The 14,432-nt window shown below is 52.3% G+C and overlaps 1 protein-coding gene across 1 annotated transcript; it reads left to right on the plus strand.

The window, feature by feature from the left end:
• The first annotated feature begins 1,351 nt into the window (after positions 1-1,351).
• Positions 1,352-4,161, plus strand: IL13 (interleukin 13). The gene is made up of 4 exons (XM_089909308.1): positions 1,352-1,493; positions 2,544-2,597; positions 2,832-2,936; positions 3,284-4,161. The coding sequence occupies exons 1-4, from the start codon at positions 1,362-1,364 to the stop codon at positions 3,389-3,391; spliced, it is 399 nt and encodes a 132-aa protein (XP_089765434.1). The 5' UTR covers positions 1,352-1,361; the 3' UTR covers positions 3,392-4,161.
• The last annotated feature ends 10,271 nt before the right edge of the window (positions 4,162-14,432 follow it).

Below are 14,432 nucleotides of genomic sequence, written 5' to 3' on the forward strand. Positions count from 1 at the left end.
GGCACTGGGGAGCCACGAGGGGCAGGGCCCAGCTTCCAAGCGTTAGGGCCTGCAATTGTGCTGGGAAACCTGGGGCTGGGAGAGAAGAGAGGGTGGGAATCACGTTACCAGTGAGAGGAGAGGGTGGGCAAGGCCGGGAGGCCTCTAAGCAGGGGCGACAGCCCCAGCGTCCCTTGGAGGACCCTTGTGAGGAGGCTGAGCCCCATTGCCATTGGACAGAGAGGTAGCCTGAGCAGACAGAGAGGGCCGAGAGGGGGAGGCACTGGCTTAGGGGAGGAAGTGGGTGAGGGAGACTTGACATCAGCACCCAAGAGGCAAATACTGTGGCCTCAGTTGCATGGGTTTCTGGAGGACTTCTGGAAAAGCTGGGAAATGGCTACATGCCAGTGTCCCTGCAGGGGGTGGGCTGCCCACAGGGGACCCTGGAGTGGGGGCAGGCCCAGGAGTCACACTCCACAGCCTTCAGTCTGCAAGGGAAACTTGAGGCCTCGGAGGGCAGAGGTGGTCGCCCCAGGTCCCAAGTGGCAGTGGGACCAGTTAGTCTCCAGGGCTAAGGCTGGGTCCACCTCTTGCCGGCCCCACCCACCGAGGGTCTCCCAGCAGGACGGACCCACACTGAAGGCTGGGTGGGGCACCCAGTGTCCAGGCTGCGCGTGCTGAGACAACTTCTCAAAGGAAAGATCCCAGGAGGATCCCTGAGTCTGACTGGACCTTTCAATAGAGACCTGGGAATCTGCACTTCCATGATCCTTCCCAGAGCGGGGCCAACAGGGAATCAGGTGGGCCAAAAGAAGTGAACTTCACTCTTCTCCTTTTATCCTGTTTGAATTTTGTACCCAGAGCAAGTATTCTTTTGGTAATGTAACAGACCAGTTCACTGAAAAAAATAAAACCCCCAGATTCCCACATCTGATAGACTGTGGTCACGGCACTGTCTGCCCAGCATTTCTGGTGACCTAAAGGGATCTGAGGACAGGAGCTGGGTGGGCACCTAGGGTGGACAATGGGCAAAAGTGCTGGATTTCCAGCTGGCACGGTTGACAGCAGGCTGCCCTCAGGGCCCTCTCACCTACCCCACCAGTAAGCTCATCCAGATCTTGGAAACTGCCCCAGAACCCTCTCAGTAATAAGTCTACAAGAAATCAAATTCTTTCCTTTATGTGACGCTGGATTTTCCACAAAGTAAAATCAAGATGAGTAAAGATGTGGTTTGTAGATAGTGTCCGACAAAGCGGAGACCAGGGTGTGAGGCATCACCACTTGGGCCTATAAAAGCTGCCACAAGAGGCCAAGGCCACAAGATACTCAGCTTAGGCCAGCCTGTGCGACTGCTTCTCACGCTTCCTGTGGCTCTAGGCTCCATGGCGCTCTGGTTGACTGTGGTCATTGCTCTCACCTGCTTTGGTGGCCTCGCCTCCCTGGGCCCTGTGCCTCCCTCTACAGCCCTCAAGGAGCTCATTGAAGAGCTGGTCAATATCACCCAGAACCAGAAGGTGAGTGCCTGCTGGCCAAGGTCCCAGCTCTGGGGGTGCAGGGGTGGGGGACTCTCAGGAAGGGTACTGGTCATGGACTGGGCCATGAAGCCTGGGCCTGGTCCTAAGATGCCTGTAGGTCAGGAAGAAGCCCCCAAGGACTAGGAGATGAGCCTGGCCATGGGGGAGGGGAGCCAGGTTGGGGTGGGGGATGCAGTAATATGGGCGGACCCAAGAAGGAATGTGGCAGAGCCCCCAGAGATGACCTGCTCCCCTGGCCTGGCCCTGCCTGCCATGGCCAGCTCCTACTCAGCCGTTTCTGAACAGAGGAGACCAGAGAAGGGCTGGCACCCTCCTAGAACTATTTGGCATTTGCCAATTGGCTTTGAATGTGATAATGGGGCCGTTATTCACAGCATCTTAGTTAAGCCCATTCTTATGGAAGAATCCATCAGTAGAGGCAGCTCCTCTCCCCAGTGGTGACGACCCACACTTTCTGAGCACTAATAATGTACCAGGCCCACTGCCGGGGCTTTACATCTCATTTCATCGCTGCCAACCACCTTAAGAGACAGGTACGATACCCCATTTTACTAAGTGTCAGTGAGGTTAACTGACGAAAGTCAGATTAAACCAGTATTGGACGACACCAGAGGGCCCATGCTCCGAACTGCGGTATCCCCAATTCAGAAGGTGGGCTGTTTACACACTAGACCCACTCGGCCTCCCATCTGATTGGCCTGGTCACCCCCTCCCTCACCCGACACTGCCCTGGACCTTCCCTGCAGGCCCCTGACTGGCCTGTGTCATCTGTCCTCCTGCCCTGGCTATGGCAAGCTTTGCACAAGGCTTGTCCCTTACTGGCTGTGTTACTCAGTTTTTCTCTCTCAGCTCCAAGACCCTGTACAATGGGTCTCCCCTGCTGTGCAGAGCAGGAACTGAAGCTCAGGAACACTGAAGGTCCCAGGCCTGCCCCTGCTATATGGGAATGCCTGTGGGGACTTGGCCTGGGCTGGCTGGGCAGGTCTGGGACCCTGCCAGCACTCAGCTCACTGTCCTCTGCTCCCTCAGGCACCCCTGTGCAATGGCAGCATGGTGTGGAGTGTCAACCTGACAGCCAACATGGTGAGGACCCCTGGGCACTGGGGGGAGGTGGCTGAGGCTGCAGCCCTCTGCTTGTCTTTTCTGAGCCTTGCTCACACGGCTGGCGGTTCCAGGCAGGCTTCAAGATCCAATCTCCACCCCTCATCATCTGGGCTCCCCACCACCCAGACCCACCTCCACAGGCCTCCCAGCCCCCTCCCTCCTGCAAACTCACTGAATGTGCTGCCTGACCCCCCGGCGTTTTTGTCCCCACAGTACTGTTCAGCCCTGGAAGCCCTGATCAACGTCTCCAACTGCAGTGCCATCCAAAGGACCCAGAGGATGCTGAACGCACTCTGTCTTCACAAGCCCTCAGCTGCGGTAAGGCCCCGCTGCCCACCCCAACCCTGCACCCACTTCTGCCAGGCCTGGGCTCACCCTGGGAGCTTCAGGGGAAGCTGGCTGAGCATCTGAGGCATGTGTCCACAAAGGGGTGGGCCCACTGTGGAAGCAGGGACGTGCCTTTGGGATTTCCAAGTCGTGGCCTGAGGGCTCCTGACTCCTACCTGAGCTTCAGTTCCACATCTGTAAAATGTGGGTAATAACAGTACTCACCTCATGGGGGCTTTTGTGGGGATTGAACCAGCCGGTCCCTGGAAAGCCCCTGGTAGATGCTGATCGTCCTGGTTCTGGCGTTCCACTAACATGCTGGCCTCTTTGCCCTGCAGCAGGTTTCCAGCGAGCACATCCGAGACACCAAAATTGAAGTGGCCCACTTCTTAAAAGACCTGCTCAAACATTCAAGGATCATTTTTCACTATGGAAAATTCAGCTGAAGCATGAAGAGCTAGCATTATTATTTGCAGAGGCAGACCCTGACCATCTAAGTTGCAGATTTATTTTTCTTTCAGATGTCAGAAATTTCTTGGGGAGGCTGGAGGAGGGTTAGGGAGGGGGGTAAGGTTTCCTTAGCTTAGACCTGAGCCTGTGCTGCCTGCCTTGAGCCCAGCCAATCCCACCTGCCCTGTGCCTTGGTGCCCGGGGCTCCGGGCTCCGAGCTGGGTGGACAAGGATGGACATTGCCCCACTTGACCTCCCCCTCCTCAGAACAAACTAGCGTTACAATGGGTGCCACCCTCGTCAGACAGCCAGTGGAAGAGCCACCTGCTTTACACCGGGGCAAATGAGGCAGAGAGCAGCCCAGGCACATTTCTTCTTGGTCTTATTTATTATTGTGTGTTATTTAAACAAGTGTTTTTCTCTGTACTGGGGATAGGGAGGGACTGTTACTGCCAGAACTTGGAGCCAAGGGCCTGGAGACTTGGGGCTCCAGCACTAAAGCAGCGAGCATTAGGAATCCCTGGCAATAAGTACTGTATGCAAACTTCTGCTACCTCACTGGGGTCCCGGGGCCGAGGCAGGGGACAGGTCAGAGGGCCAGAGTAGCCACTGTTGTCTGACGGCCAGCAGTCAGCCCTCAGCCGAGTAATTTATTGTTTTTCCTTGTATTTAAAGTTAAGTATTAAAATATGTTATCAAAGAGTTAATAATATATAGGAGAGCAGCCTAGAACACTGCATATGGTGTGGATTGTGGGGAGGGGTCATTGGATAAGTTGTTTCATTGACTTTGTCAAGCTGGAAGCCAGAAATAAAGATGGTGACAAGAGACCTGATGGTGTTTGCCTTTTATGTTGGCCTTTGGGCGCGGGCCTGTGTTCTGAAGACTCTGAGGAGTGTTTGGGAGGCAGGGCAGTCGGAGGGGGGCCTAGGATGGAGCGGAGGGGGAGTGAAGTACAAGACCTGGGCTGAAAAAAAGCAAGCCAGTGCCTGGGGAGAGGGGACCTGGCCAGGAGGAGTTCCCCACCACCACCTGCAGGGAGGTGGAAGAAGCATGGGCCAGGGTGTCGGGGTTCAAGGGAGGTGTCTGGAGCAGGTAGAGAACTCAGAAGTGGTCTCATGACCACAGCCCTGGATGAGTGGCCAGCCTGTGTCTGGCACCACCCACACACCTGCTGGTGTCGCCCATATGAAGCTCAGGGAAGAGAAGGTGGCTTGCCCAAGGTCCCACAGCTGGTATGGAGCAAAGCCAGGATTTGAACCCCAAACTCACTCCAACTCCAAAGCTCACACACTTAACCACCTTGCCTCCCTCTGTCCAAATGCCATCTGGCCTGAATGCACGACCTTTGTAATACTGTCACCAGCCTGTGTGGGCACCTCCCCTGACGGGGAGCTCACTACTCGCTCTCTAGGTACAGCCCATTCAATGTCTGGACACCTCTCATCACAAGAGAGTGCACACTCGCCACCTCTGTGAACAAAGACGCACCAATGACTTGTGGCCCCTGGACCGTGGAGTGACTGGGGTGGAGAGCCAAGGTCACAGGGCCCTGATCAGACTGCTCCTTTCCAAGCAGGTGTTTTTGCTTCTCCTTCAGTCAAGGCCAGCACGTGGAAGGCAGAGAGCAGCAAGCCTCAGCAAGCCACAGCTAATGGGCACACCCATCAGCCACGGTTTACACTGTGAATATTCGGAAGGACTGGATGCCTCTTGCAATGGGTGGCGGGTCATCAGAGACCAGCCTCAAATGCTGAGTGGGAGGCAGGCACCCTCCCTGGGGGAGCCCAGAGCCCTGTGGGAACATCTATAGTAATGCTCACAAGTCAGTGGAGGCAGCCACTCAGGAGCAGTGAGAGCTCATGCCGTGTGTGATTCAGGCAGCGGAGGCCATGGCAGGACCTGTCCAGGGTGCAGATGACTGCAGCAGACTGCTCCAGGGACCACTCTCAAATGGAGTGAACCCCTCATTTCCACCCAGGCAGATGTGAGGGAAGAAGCCACAGTCAACTGTGCAGGGATCTGGGGATGCTCAGCCCAGGGAGGGAAGACCTGGGAGGAGGCACAGGAGCTGAGTGTCCCATGCGCTGTCCAGCGTGGGAAGTGACGGTCTCAGAACCTGTTAAGTCCCACTACATTTGCTGAGGACTGCCTGAGGCCTGCAGTGCACCAGCTGCCTGGGCTAGTGGTGACCAAGACACCACATGCACTCAAAGTTTAGCAGCAGAAAGAAGTCTTTAAACAGTGGGGTCTGGAAAAGGGTGCTCTACCCTGGGAGGGTGGGTAGCTCAAATGTCAGGGGTGAGGGTAGGAGTGAGATCTCCGCTATCCTCCTCCATCCAGAGATTCGAGGATTTTAAGGTCAGAAGAATATTTATGGAAGATTGATTTTTCTTCTTCTTTAACACAAAACTTAGCTATCCATTCTCTGGTAACATCACCTTTGACCCATGTTCTCTCTGCCCAAGCAGGGCATTGGCCTGTCTGTCCAAAAGGAAGATGGAAAGGGTTCCGGTGAAATTCCCTGTGAATTTCTCAAGAACAAAGACTGGAATTGAGGTTGGCGTGGGCGAGGACCCCTTAGGATTTCCCAAGCCATAGTCAGGAGGGCCCTGCTGCTAGGGGCACAGTGCCGACAGTGCCACCTGGACCCCACCACTAGGGGTCTGCAGCGCACCACATCCTCAGCCACCCGCAGCTCCTTGCCTGCGCCTCCGCCTCACCCGAGACTGTCCCCAGAGAGCAGCCTGTGGTCACGAGGGCGTGTGCAGTGAGCCGGAGGGGGCTGGGGGCCTTCCAGGGATGACAGACCTCACAGAGCCACAGAACCAAGCCGCTGTTGCTGGCAGTGGGAAAGGGGGCCAGTCAGGAATGAGAGATAAGGAAGAGAGAGGAAAAAAAAGGTATGTGTCAGCTCTTGTGGCTGGGAACATCACCACCTGGGGACTGACCCTCCGGGTATATGCTGGAAGTTTTCTCTAGCCATGTGGTCTCACTTCTTTCATGCACAAGGAAAACCCCAAACAGGGCCCAGGGAGAAGGGGCATCAGGAAGAAACAGAAGGCTTGGTGAGTGGGAGGGAGATGCTGGTCATGGGGCCCAGGGTGGGGAGCCCCTTGGCACACCGGGAACCCCAGGCCTAGGAGGTTTCACCGGAAGAGGGGCTGGGGCTCAAGTGAGAAGTGAGACACACACTCAGGTTTCCAGTGAACTTGGCGCCAAACACCTCTGTTTGCCGCTCAGATGAGGTGTCAGAAAACACTCCAAGTCACCTCAGGGGTTTCTCTGAGGCTGGTCGTCTGAACTGCTCAGGACCCAGGAGGACAAGGGCCTGCATCTTGTTTCCTTGTGACCGAGCAGCTTGAAGGCTGGGGTTTATCGAATGCATCAGCTTATCGCTTTTTCATTACGATCAATGGGGCAGTGCCTTCTGCTTATGATCTTAATTTAGCTGGTCAGTTTGAACAAACTCAAATCCTGCTCCTCCCTTGAGCTGACTCCCCTCTAAGGGAGTCTTAGAAGACCCAGACGAGTCTAGGCTGACCATGTCCAGACGGGGCAGCCTGGCCTGGGACACACAGGCCAGGCACCCAGCCTTTCCAGAGGTCCAAGCCGGTGTCAGAACTGGTGGCTGTATCACCCCTCCCACACATGTTGCCCACTCCTACTCTGAAAAATAAAAGTCACAAAGCCTCATTATCTTCACTCATTTCTCGGCTCCACCCAAAAGCAACAGAGCACAGGGTTTGCAACAAACTTTCCCAGATCAACTGATTTCTCAGCAGCAAGGGAGGGCCCCATGACGAAGCCATTTGAAATCCCAGAAGCGGTTTTCTACTTACAACCTCACTTTCTGTTGCGCTCTCTCCCTTCCCCTCCTGAGTGCCTTCTCTTGTGGAAAGTGATTCTCTCAAAGCGTCGTTCAGAAACACCCCCAGCCCACGTGCTGCCTGGGCAGATGCTGCTGTGTGGTCGCAAGTGACGCAGACGCCATAATTAAATATAGCAACTCTCGTCAGCTCCGCTCTCTGCATCACTTGGACAAGCGTGGGGCCCAAGGCTCTTCCTGAAACCCACAAAGGTGGGAAGGCCTGAGCTGGCTGTGGCAACCCCTATAGACCCAAGCTGGTGGCCTCTGGTGGACCAGAGGGGCCTAGGCCAGAAGGAGCCATCTCACTAGAAAAGCAGTTTCTCATTCATTGTCTTCTCTTTCTTCTAATCACTGTCTTCCCACATTTTCTATGAATAATGAGCATACATTCATTTCCCACTGGGGGACAAAGACAAATTTAATTAAAAAAAATAAAGCAACAGAACATGGAATTGACGCCTGGTCCGTGAGGCTGGAGGGAGCTGATCAAGACTGGGGTTGGGAAGGGCCAGCAGCGCACCTGGGAGGCACAAGCCCAGGACCCCTCATCTCAGGTCTAACTGCTCCCTGGGATCAGCTGTCTCAGGAGAGGAGGTGGGCCTTTGTAGGGGCCTGGGACACAGGAGGTCCTGTACTATTCCTCTCATGGGTTGGACCTCCTTGGGCCAATCAGATCGCTGTGTTTCTGAAGAGAGAAGAAGACGTTCCATTCTTGGGGGTCTTTACCTTGCCTGACCTGCCTGGAGGTGGGGACAGGGGGATCAGAGGGGGAGGAGATGGGAGAGGGTGGGCCGCCAGCCCAGCTCTGAAGCTGAAGAGACATGGATGCCCTGCGGATAGATGGACAGCTCCTGCAGACTCCTCAGCCAGCTTCCCTCTCTTCCAGGATAAGAAGCTACTTTACCATCTGCTTGGCAAAGCCCGAGTCCACAGCCGTGCCTTTCTCAGCTCCCTCCTTCCCTTGTCCCCTCGTCTCCGTGTCGGCGGTCCTCCCTGCATCTATGCCCAGAATCCTATTCTCCCTGCCTTCTACAGGGGCTTGGGGCAAGGACTTCAGGGTCCAAACCACCCTGGCTTCAAGTCCCAGCTGTCCCCTTGACTTCCCCTGTTGTGACTCAGGCAGAGTCTCAGCTGCCCCTCTGTGAAATGGAGCTCCATGCATTCATACAACAAGGATCTCCTGAGGCCTTTATTAGGTGCCAGACACTGTTCTAGGTGTTGGGGACACATGGTGAAAAAAACAAGATTACCTCTAGTGGGGGGGCAGGATGCACAAACAAGAGAATGCAGGGTGTGCAGGGGGCGGTGAGCGCTGCAGAGGGCAACGGAGCACTCGGGGGCAGGTAGAGGCTGCTGCCATGTTGTGACAGGAGGTCAGAGAAGTCCCCCTGGTGAGACAGGATAGAACCAAGACCTGGATGAAATGGGAGGAGCAGGGAGAAAGCTGTTCACACGACAGAGGGAAATGTCCAGGAAGAGGGGACAGCGAGTGTCAAAGTCTTAGCAATAGCAAGCACTCGTGTGGCTGAGCAGAGGACGGGCAGGACTGGGCTTTGCTCCAGCTCTAGGTGTGATGGAGCGACACTGGCTGCTGTGTGAAGAGCAGACTGTGGACACAAGGATGGGGCGGAATGACTAGTCAGGAGGCTCCTGTGGAAACCCAGGTGGGAAATGACAGTGGATGTGGCAGTGGAGGGTGGGATGTGGTCAGATTCAGGAGATATCTGGGTCATCTACATAATATACACTTATTTGTATACATTATTTACATCAACATTATATATGATATATAATCATTGTAAATATATGTATATTATATAATACATAAATATAAATACTAAACATATATTTAATTTTTCTACCCATATAAGTCTTAGTAACTCCCAGGTATCCATTGCCCAACTTCAACAGTTAGCAACTCATCTCTGCCCCATCTGCCCTGCTTCCGAGCAGGGCTGCAGTCTGAAGGCAGAGGCTTTGGCGGCAGATTGGCTGTGGGGCACAGGAGGTCTGCACCATGGTGTGAGCACCCTGAAGGATGGAGCTGCCATTTACAGAGCTGAGGAAGCCTGTGCTCAAGAATGTCCCATTTAAAAAATAACTATTGATCGTGTGTGGTCCCCCACCACTCGCAACTAGCACCCCAACATAGCTGGCCTTCCGAAATGCATCTACACCACTGTTTCCATTTCGTGAGCCTACTGCGCACCAGAAGCCACCTCAGTGATGTCGCCGACTTTCTCCCATCACTAAATCCAGCAGAAGCCCTTCTGCCCCTACCTCGCCGGACCCCGAGGAACATGTGACGCTGCTGACCACTCACTTGTCCTCGGAGGCTCACGCCTGGGCTCCCTCTCAGGCTCTTGGCTGCCTGCCTCCTCTCCTTCCTTCTGTGTTTCCAGTGCCGCAGTCATTTCCTGTTCCCTCTCTTCCCTCGCCCTCCCATCCAGGACCACACTGTTCCCTTGGCTTCCCCTCGTCCTCTGTCTACAACACAGACCCTCCTCAGCTCAGAGCTGCAGGCGCCTCAGTTCATGCTCCACCCCCACCAACCTCCTTCCCTCCTTAAAGGCCATCTCTGTGAATGGCGGTTCCCCAAGCCACAAACCTGGGGTCCTCTTCCTCACCCCCATATTCAGCCAACTCTAAGTGCTATTAATAATAATGATGATGATGATAACAATGATAATGGTGATAATGATAGTTGGCATTTATGGGCTTCCTACATGGCAGGCACACCAAACACTTTATATGTATTACCTCCGATCATCTTCCCACACCCCTATTATTAGCCTAATTTGACACAGAAGCCTGGACAGGGTCACCCTTTTCCCAGTCACCAAGAAAGTAAGTGGCAGAGCTGGGATTCAGAACCGCCAGGTCCCACTGACTCCAGGTCCCTCTACTGCTGCTAAGTAACACTAGACCCACAGCACTGACCGCCTTACCTTCCACACCAGCTCCCTCCTTCACAGGACGGCCGCAGTGTTCTAACTGGTTCCCTTCCCAGGCCCACTGGCTTTCTTTGGTTCCTCGGGGAGCTCCCCCCTTTAGGCCTCCCACTGCTGCCCCCCTGCCCTAGCACTGACCCCCCCCCCGCCAGTCCCCGACCTATTCCAATCTCTGCTAAGTATCACTCCCTTGGAGGAGTATTACTTTTTTCATGAAGAAGCCCATGAGGAGTCGGAAAGGGCTCTGCTGGGTGTTGTCTGGCTCAGCTGACAGAAGAGAAGCAGGGCTCAGGGAGTCTCTGACTGACCCAGCCAGGGCCCAGCAGTCTTCAACTTCCCTCTGCGCTTTAGTGCCGCCCCACCTGCTTCGCCATCCAGGCCCGTGACTCCCGCAGGCTGGGAGAGGCTCCTTCACCTCTGTCCTCATGTGGCTGGGTGCTGGCTGCCGTCCCTGACACGCAGGCCCCCACCTTCCTGGCCTCTGAACACCCAGCCACATGCACAGCTGCCATGGTGTCGCCCTGCAGGAAGGGTGGGGACCTTCTGGTCACTCCTGACAGTCTGGAGAGTTTATCCTTTTTTCCCTGGCCTCATCCAACCATTGAAACAAAGCAAAAAAGAAGTTGTATTCTGCTTCTGAGCTATGGATCCCAAATTATATTCCTTTTCTGACTCACATCTTTGCCCCAGAACCCCAAGCCCAGGCTTTGGCCCTCAGCAAAGGCTCAAAAAACAACTGTTCAACACGTAGATAGCTTTTCTACTGCCTCCCACGCATGCTGGGATTCTGCTGACCTCTCCTCCTCTCCAGCTCCACCTCAAACCTCAAGGCTTTGAGAGGTATGCTCTGCACCCCAGACTCTTGTCCCATGTGCCTGCACTTGCAAGGCTACTCCCGTTTTAACTTGAACATTTCCTTAAAAAAGGACTATGCACCATTTTACTCCAAGTAATAGTTAATAGGGATTTGAAGTCTCTAGTTATCCTGGAAGGAAGGCTGCCCTTTCTTATTAATTCCCCCCCATTTGCGTAGCGAAGAAAAAACTTACCCCAGCAAAAAACACAAATAATCCAATTTTAAAATGGGCAAAGAACTTGTATAGAGATTTTTCCAAAGACGATATACAAATGGCCAACAAATTCATGAAAAAGTACTCGACATCACTAATCATCAGGGAAATGGAAATCAAAACCACAGTGAGCCATCCCCTCACACCTGCCAGGATAACTATCATCAAAAAGACAAGACTGTTGGCGAGGGTGTGGAGAAAAGGGGACCCTCATGCACTGTTGGTGGGAATGTAGATTGGTGCAGCCACTGTGGAGAACAGTTATGGAGCTTCCTCAAAAAATTAAAAGATAGAACTACCATACAAACCAGCAATTTCACTTCCAGGAATACACCCAAAGGAAACAAAACCACTAACTCAAAGAGATATCTGCACTCCCATGTTCATAGCAGCATTATTTACAATAGCCAAGACATGGAAACATCCTAAGTGTCCATCATGGATAAATGGATAAAAAACTTGTGGTATATGTGCAATGGAATATTATTCAGCCATAAAAAAGGAAATCCTGCCATTTGTGACAACGTAGAACCTGAAGTGAAAACTCAGATAGACAAATACTGTATAATCTCACATATGAATCTAAAAAAACAAAACTCATAGAAAAAGGGATCAGATTTGCAGTTACCAAAGGTGGGGGGTGGAAGGAGGGGGAACTGGATGAAGGCAGTCAAAAGGTACAAACTTCCAGTTGTAAATAAGAACAGGGGATGTAACATACAGCATGGTGACTGTAGCTAACACTGCAGTGTGGTGTATTTGAAAGTTGTTGAGAGAGTAAATCCTAAGAGTTCTCATCACAAGGAAAAACATTGTTTTCTTTTTTTTTTTGTATCTGTATGAGATGATGGATGTTAACTGAACTTATGGTAATCATTTCACGATATATAAGATAAATCATTATGCTGTACACCTTAAACATACAGTGCTGTATGTCAGTTACATCTCAATAAAACTGGGGGAAAAAAGAAAGAGCTATTAAAAAAAAAAAGAATTAACTTACCCAGAGAGGTCTGATCTTTGTCCTGGCTCTTGGGAGGTAACCTCCAAACCCCTTGAACAAAGAATTTGACAGGTCTTTGTCACCAGTTCCTGGGAGGTAGCCCCTAAATCCTTGGGATTTTCCAAGTTATAGGAGTATCTTTGCTATTTGTGGCAGGACCTAATAGTTTATGCTAATGAGGCCACTCAAGGTGGACTGGTCACACCATTAAGCTGTTGTGATATCAGCCCGACCTCCAGGGAGGGGGCTGGAGGATGAGGTCAATCAAGTGGCCAAGGATTCAATCAGTTATGCCTACTGAATGACACCCCAGTAAAACTGGACACCAAAGCTCCAATGAGCTGTCCTGGTTGGCATGCTCTGTGTGTAGTCACACATCAAGGTGCTGGGGAAGCGACATGTTGTGACTCCAGGGAGAAAAGACAGAGGAGGCTTCATGCCTGGGACCCTCCCAGACCTCACCCTCTGCGTCTCTTCTTTTGGCTGGGTCTGATTTGTATCCTTTTGCTGTAATAAAACTATAACCTTAGTTAGGTATAGTGTTTCCCTGAGTTCCGTGACTCATTCTAGCAAATTATTGAACCTGAGAGGATAGTGGGAACTTAAACTGGTAGCCAGTTGGCCAGAAGTGAAGGTGGACTGGGGACTCCCAAATTTTCAGCCAGTGTATGAAATGAGGGCAGTCTTGTGGAGGCTTGGCCCAACTCCACACAGTTGGTATCAGAAGTCACTGCACTGAGTCCGGCAAATCCCCTGCACAGTCCCAATGGAAGGATCCTAAGTATGGTCCAAGGACCATTTTTTTTTTTTTTTTTTTTTTTTTTTGCGGTACGCGGGCCTCTCACTGTTGTGGCCTCTCCCGTTGTGGAGCACAGGCTCCGGATGCGCAGGCTCAGCGGCCATGGCTCACGGGCCCAGCCGCTCCACGGCATGTGGGATCTTCCCGGACCGGGGCATGAACCCGTGTCCCCTGCATCGGCAGGCGGACTCTCAACCACTGCGCCACCAGGGAAGCCCCCAAGGACCTTTTTGATACAACCATCCAGATCCTTTCTTTCACGGAGTACAAATCACTGCAATAAGAGCCAAAACGCAGGAACGACCTTAGCAGTCATCTTTTCTGTGTGACCTTCCAGAGGAAATCAGTAGGGAGAGGAAGGTCAGAAACCAAGAGAAGGGAAGTGGAGAGGAAAGAGAAGGAGAGGCTCAGGGAGGAATAAGCAGTCGCGTTTTGGGGCGCAGGCATCTGAGTGAACAATGGGGGCGTGCAGCGCGTCACCAGGTCCATAGAGATTAGACTGAAGCACAAGGGCAAGTGGTGGCACCTTGATCAGGACAACTGATTGGTAAATCTGTGAAATTATGGCTCTTTTTCCCTAATTAGCTGAGGTTATATTTAAATTCCATTTTCAAAGTGGTCATTCCTTTTTTTTTAAGTTACTTTTATCTTTTATTTATTTATTTTGCCACACGGCACGTGGGATCATAGTTCCCTGACCAGGGATCGAACCCTCGCCCCCTGCAGTGGAAGTGCTGAGTCTTAGTCACTGGACCGCCAGGGGAAGTCCCTCAAAGTGGTCATTCCTGAAAAGTCAGGATAGGCATACTTTGCCTAGAGCCTCCTTATTGTTAAAGACCTATGGACCTGATGTGACCCTAACTAAGCCCCACCTCATATTACAAGTCCTTGGCCAAAATCCTAAATTTGGAAGAACAGCATGCCTGAGTGCTAGGACAGGAGAGAATCTGTGCCTATTACTTTCCTTCTACCCAGAGAAAGAACCCCAGATCAGCTTTTCCACAAAAGGAGAGTTTCCCAGATGCCACCCATACTTGGAAGAAGCCAGGTTGAAATACTAATCAAGTCAAACTTTCTTGATATTACTCTATCTTTCCCCAGGAGGGCTGCACTGAAACAAATTCGGACACCTGTGGCCTCCTCCTTCTATGCAGAGCAAAAAGCCAGCAGCAACCCCAAGCTGATAAGACTAACCTAAAGAGCAAATTATGGTGTAATTTCCTATGCTGATACTTTGTAGTCAATTTTTAAAAAAAGGTTTCATTTTCCTACTGGTCTGATTTCACAGGAACATTTTACCTGTTTTTGTGAGGCATTTTTTCTCCTGGAAGAGAGGCGCTGAT

The sequence above is a fragment of the Delphinapterus leucas genome, chromosome 3 (assembly GCF_059928025.1).
Source record: "Delphinapterus leucas isolate spDelLeu-1000000601 "Yukka" chromosome 3, BTC_Dleu_Yukka2, whole genome shotgun sequence".
NCBI lineage: Eukaryota > Metazoa > Chordata > Mammalia > Artiodactyla > Monodontidae > Delphinapterus > Delphinapterus leucas.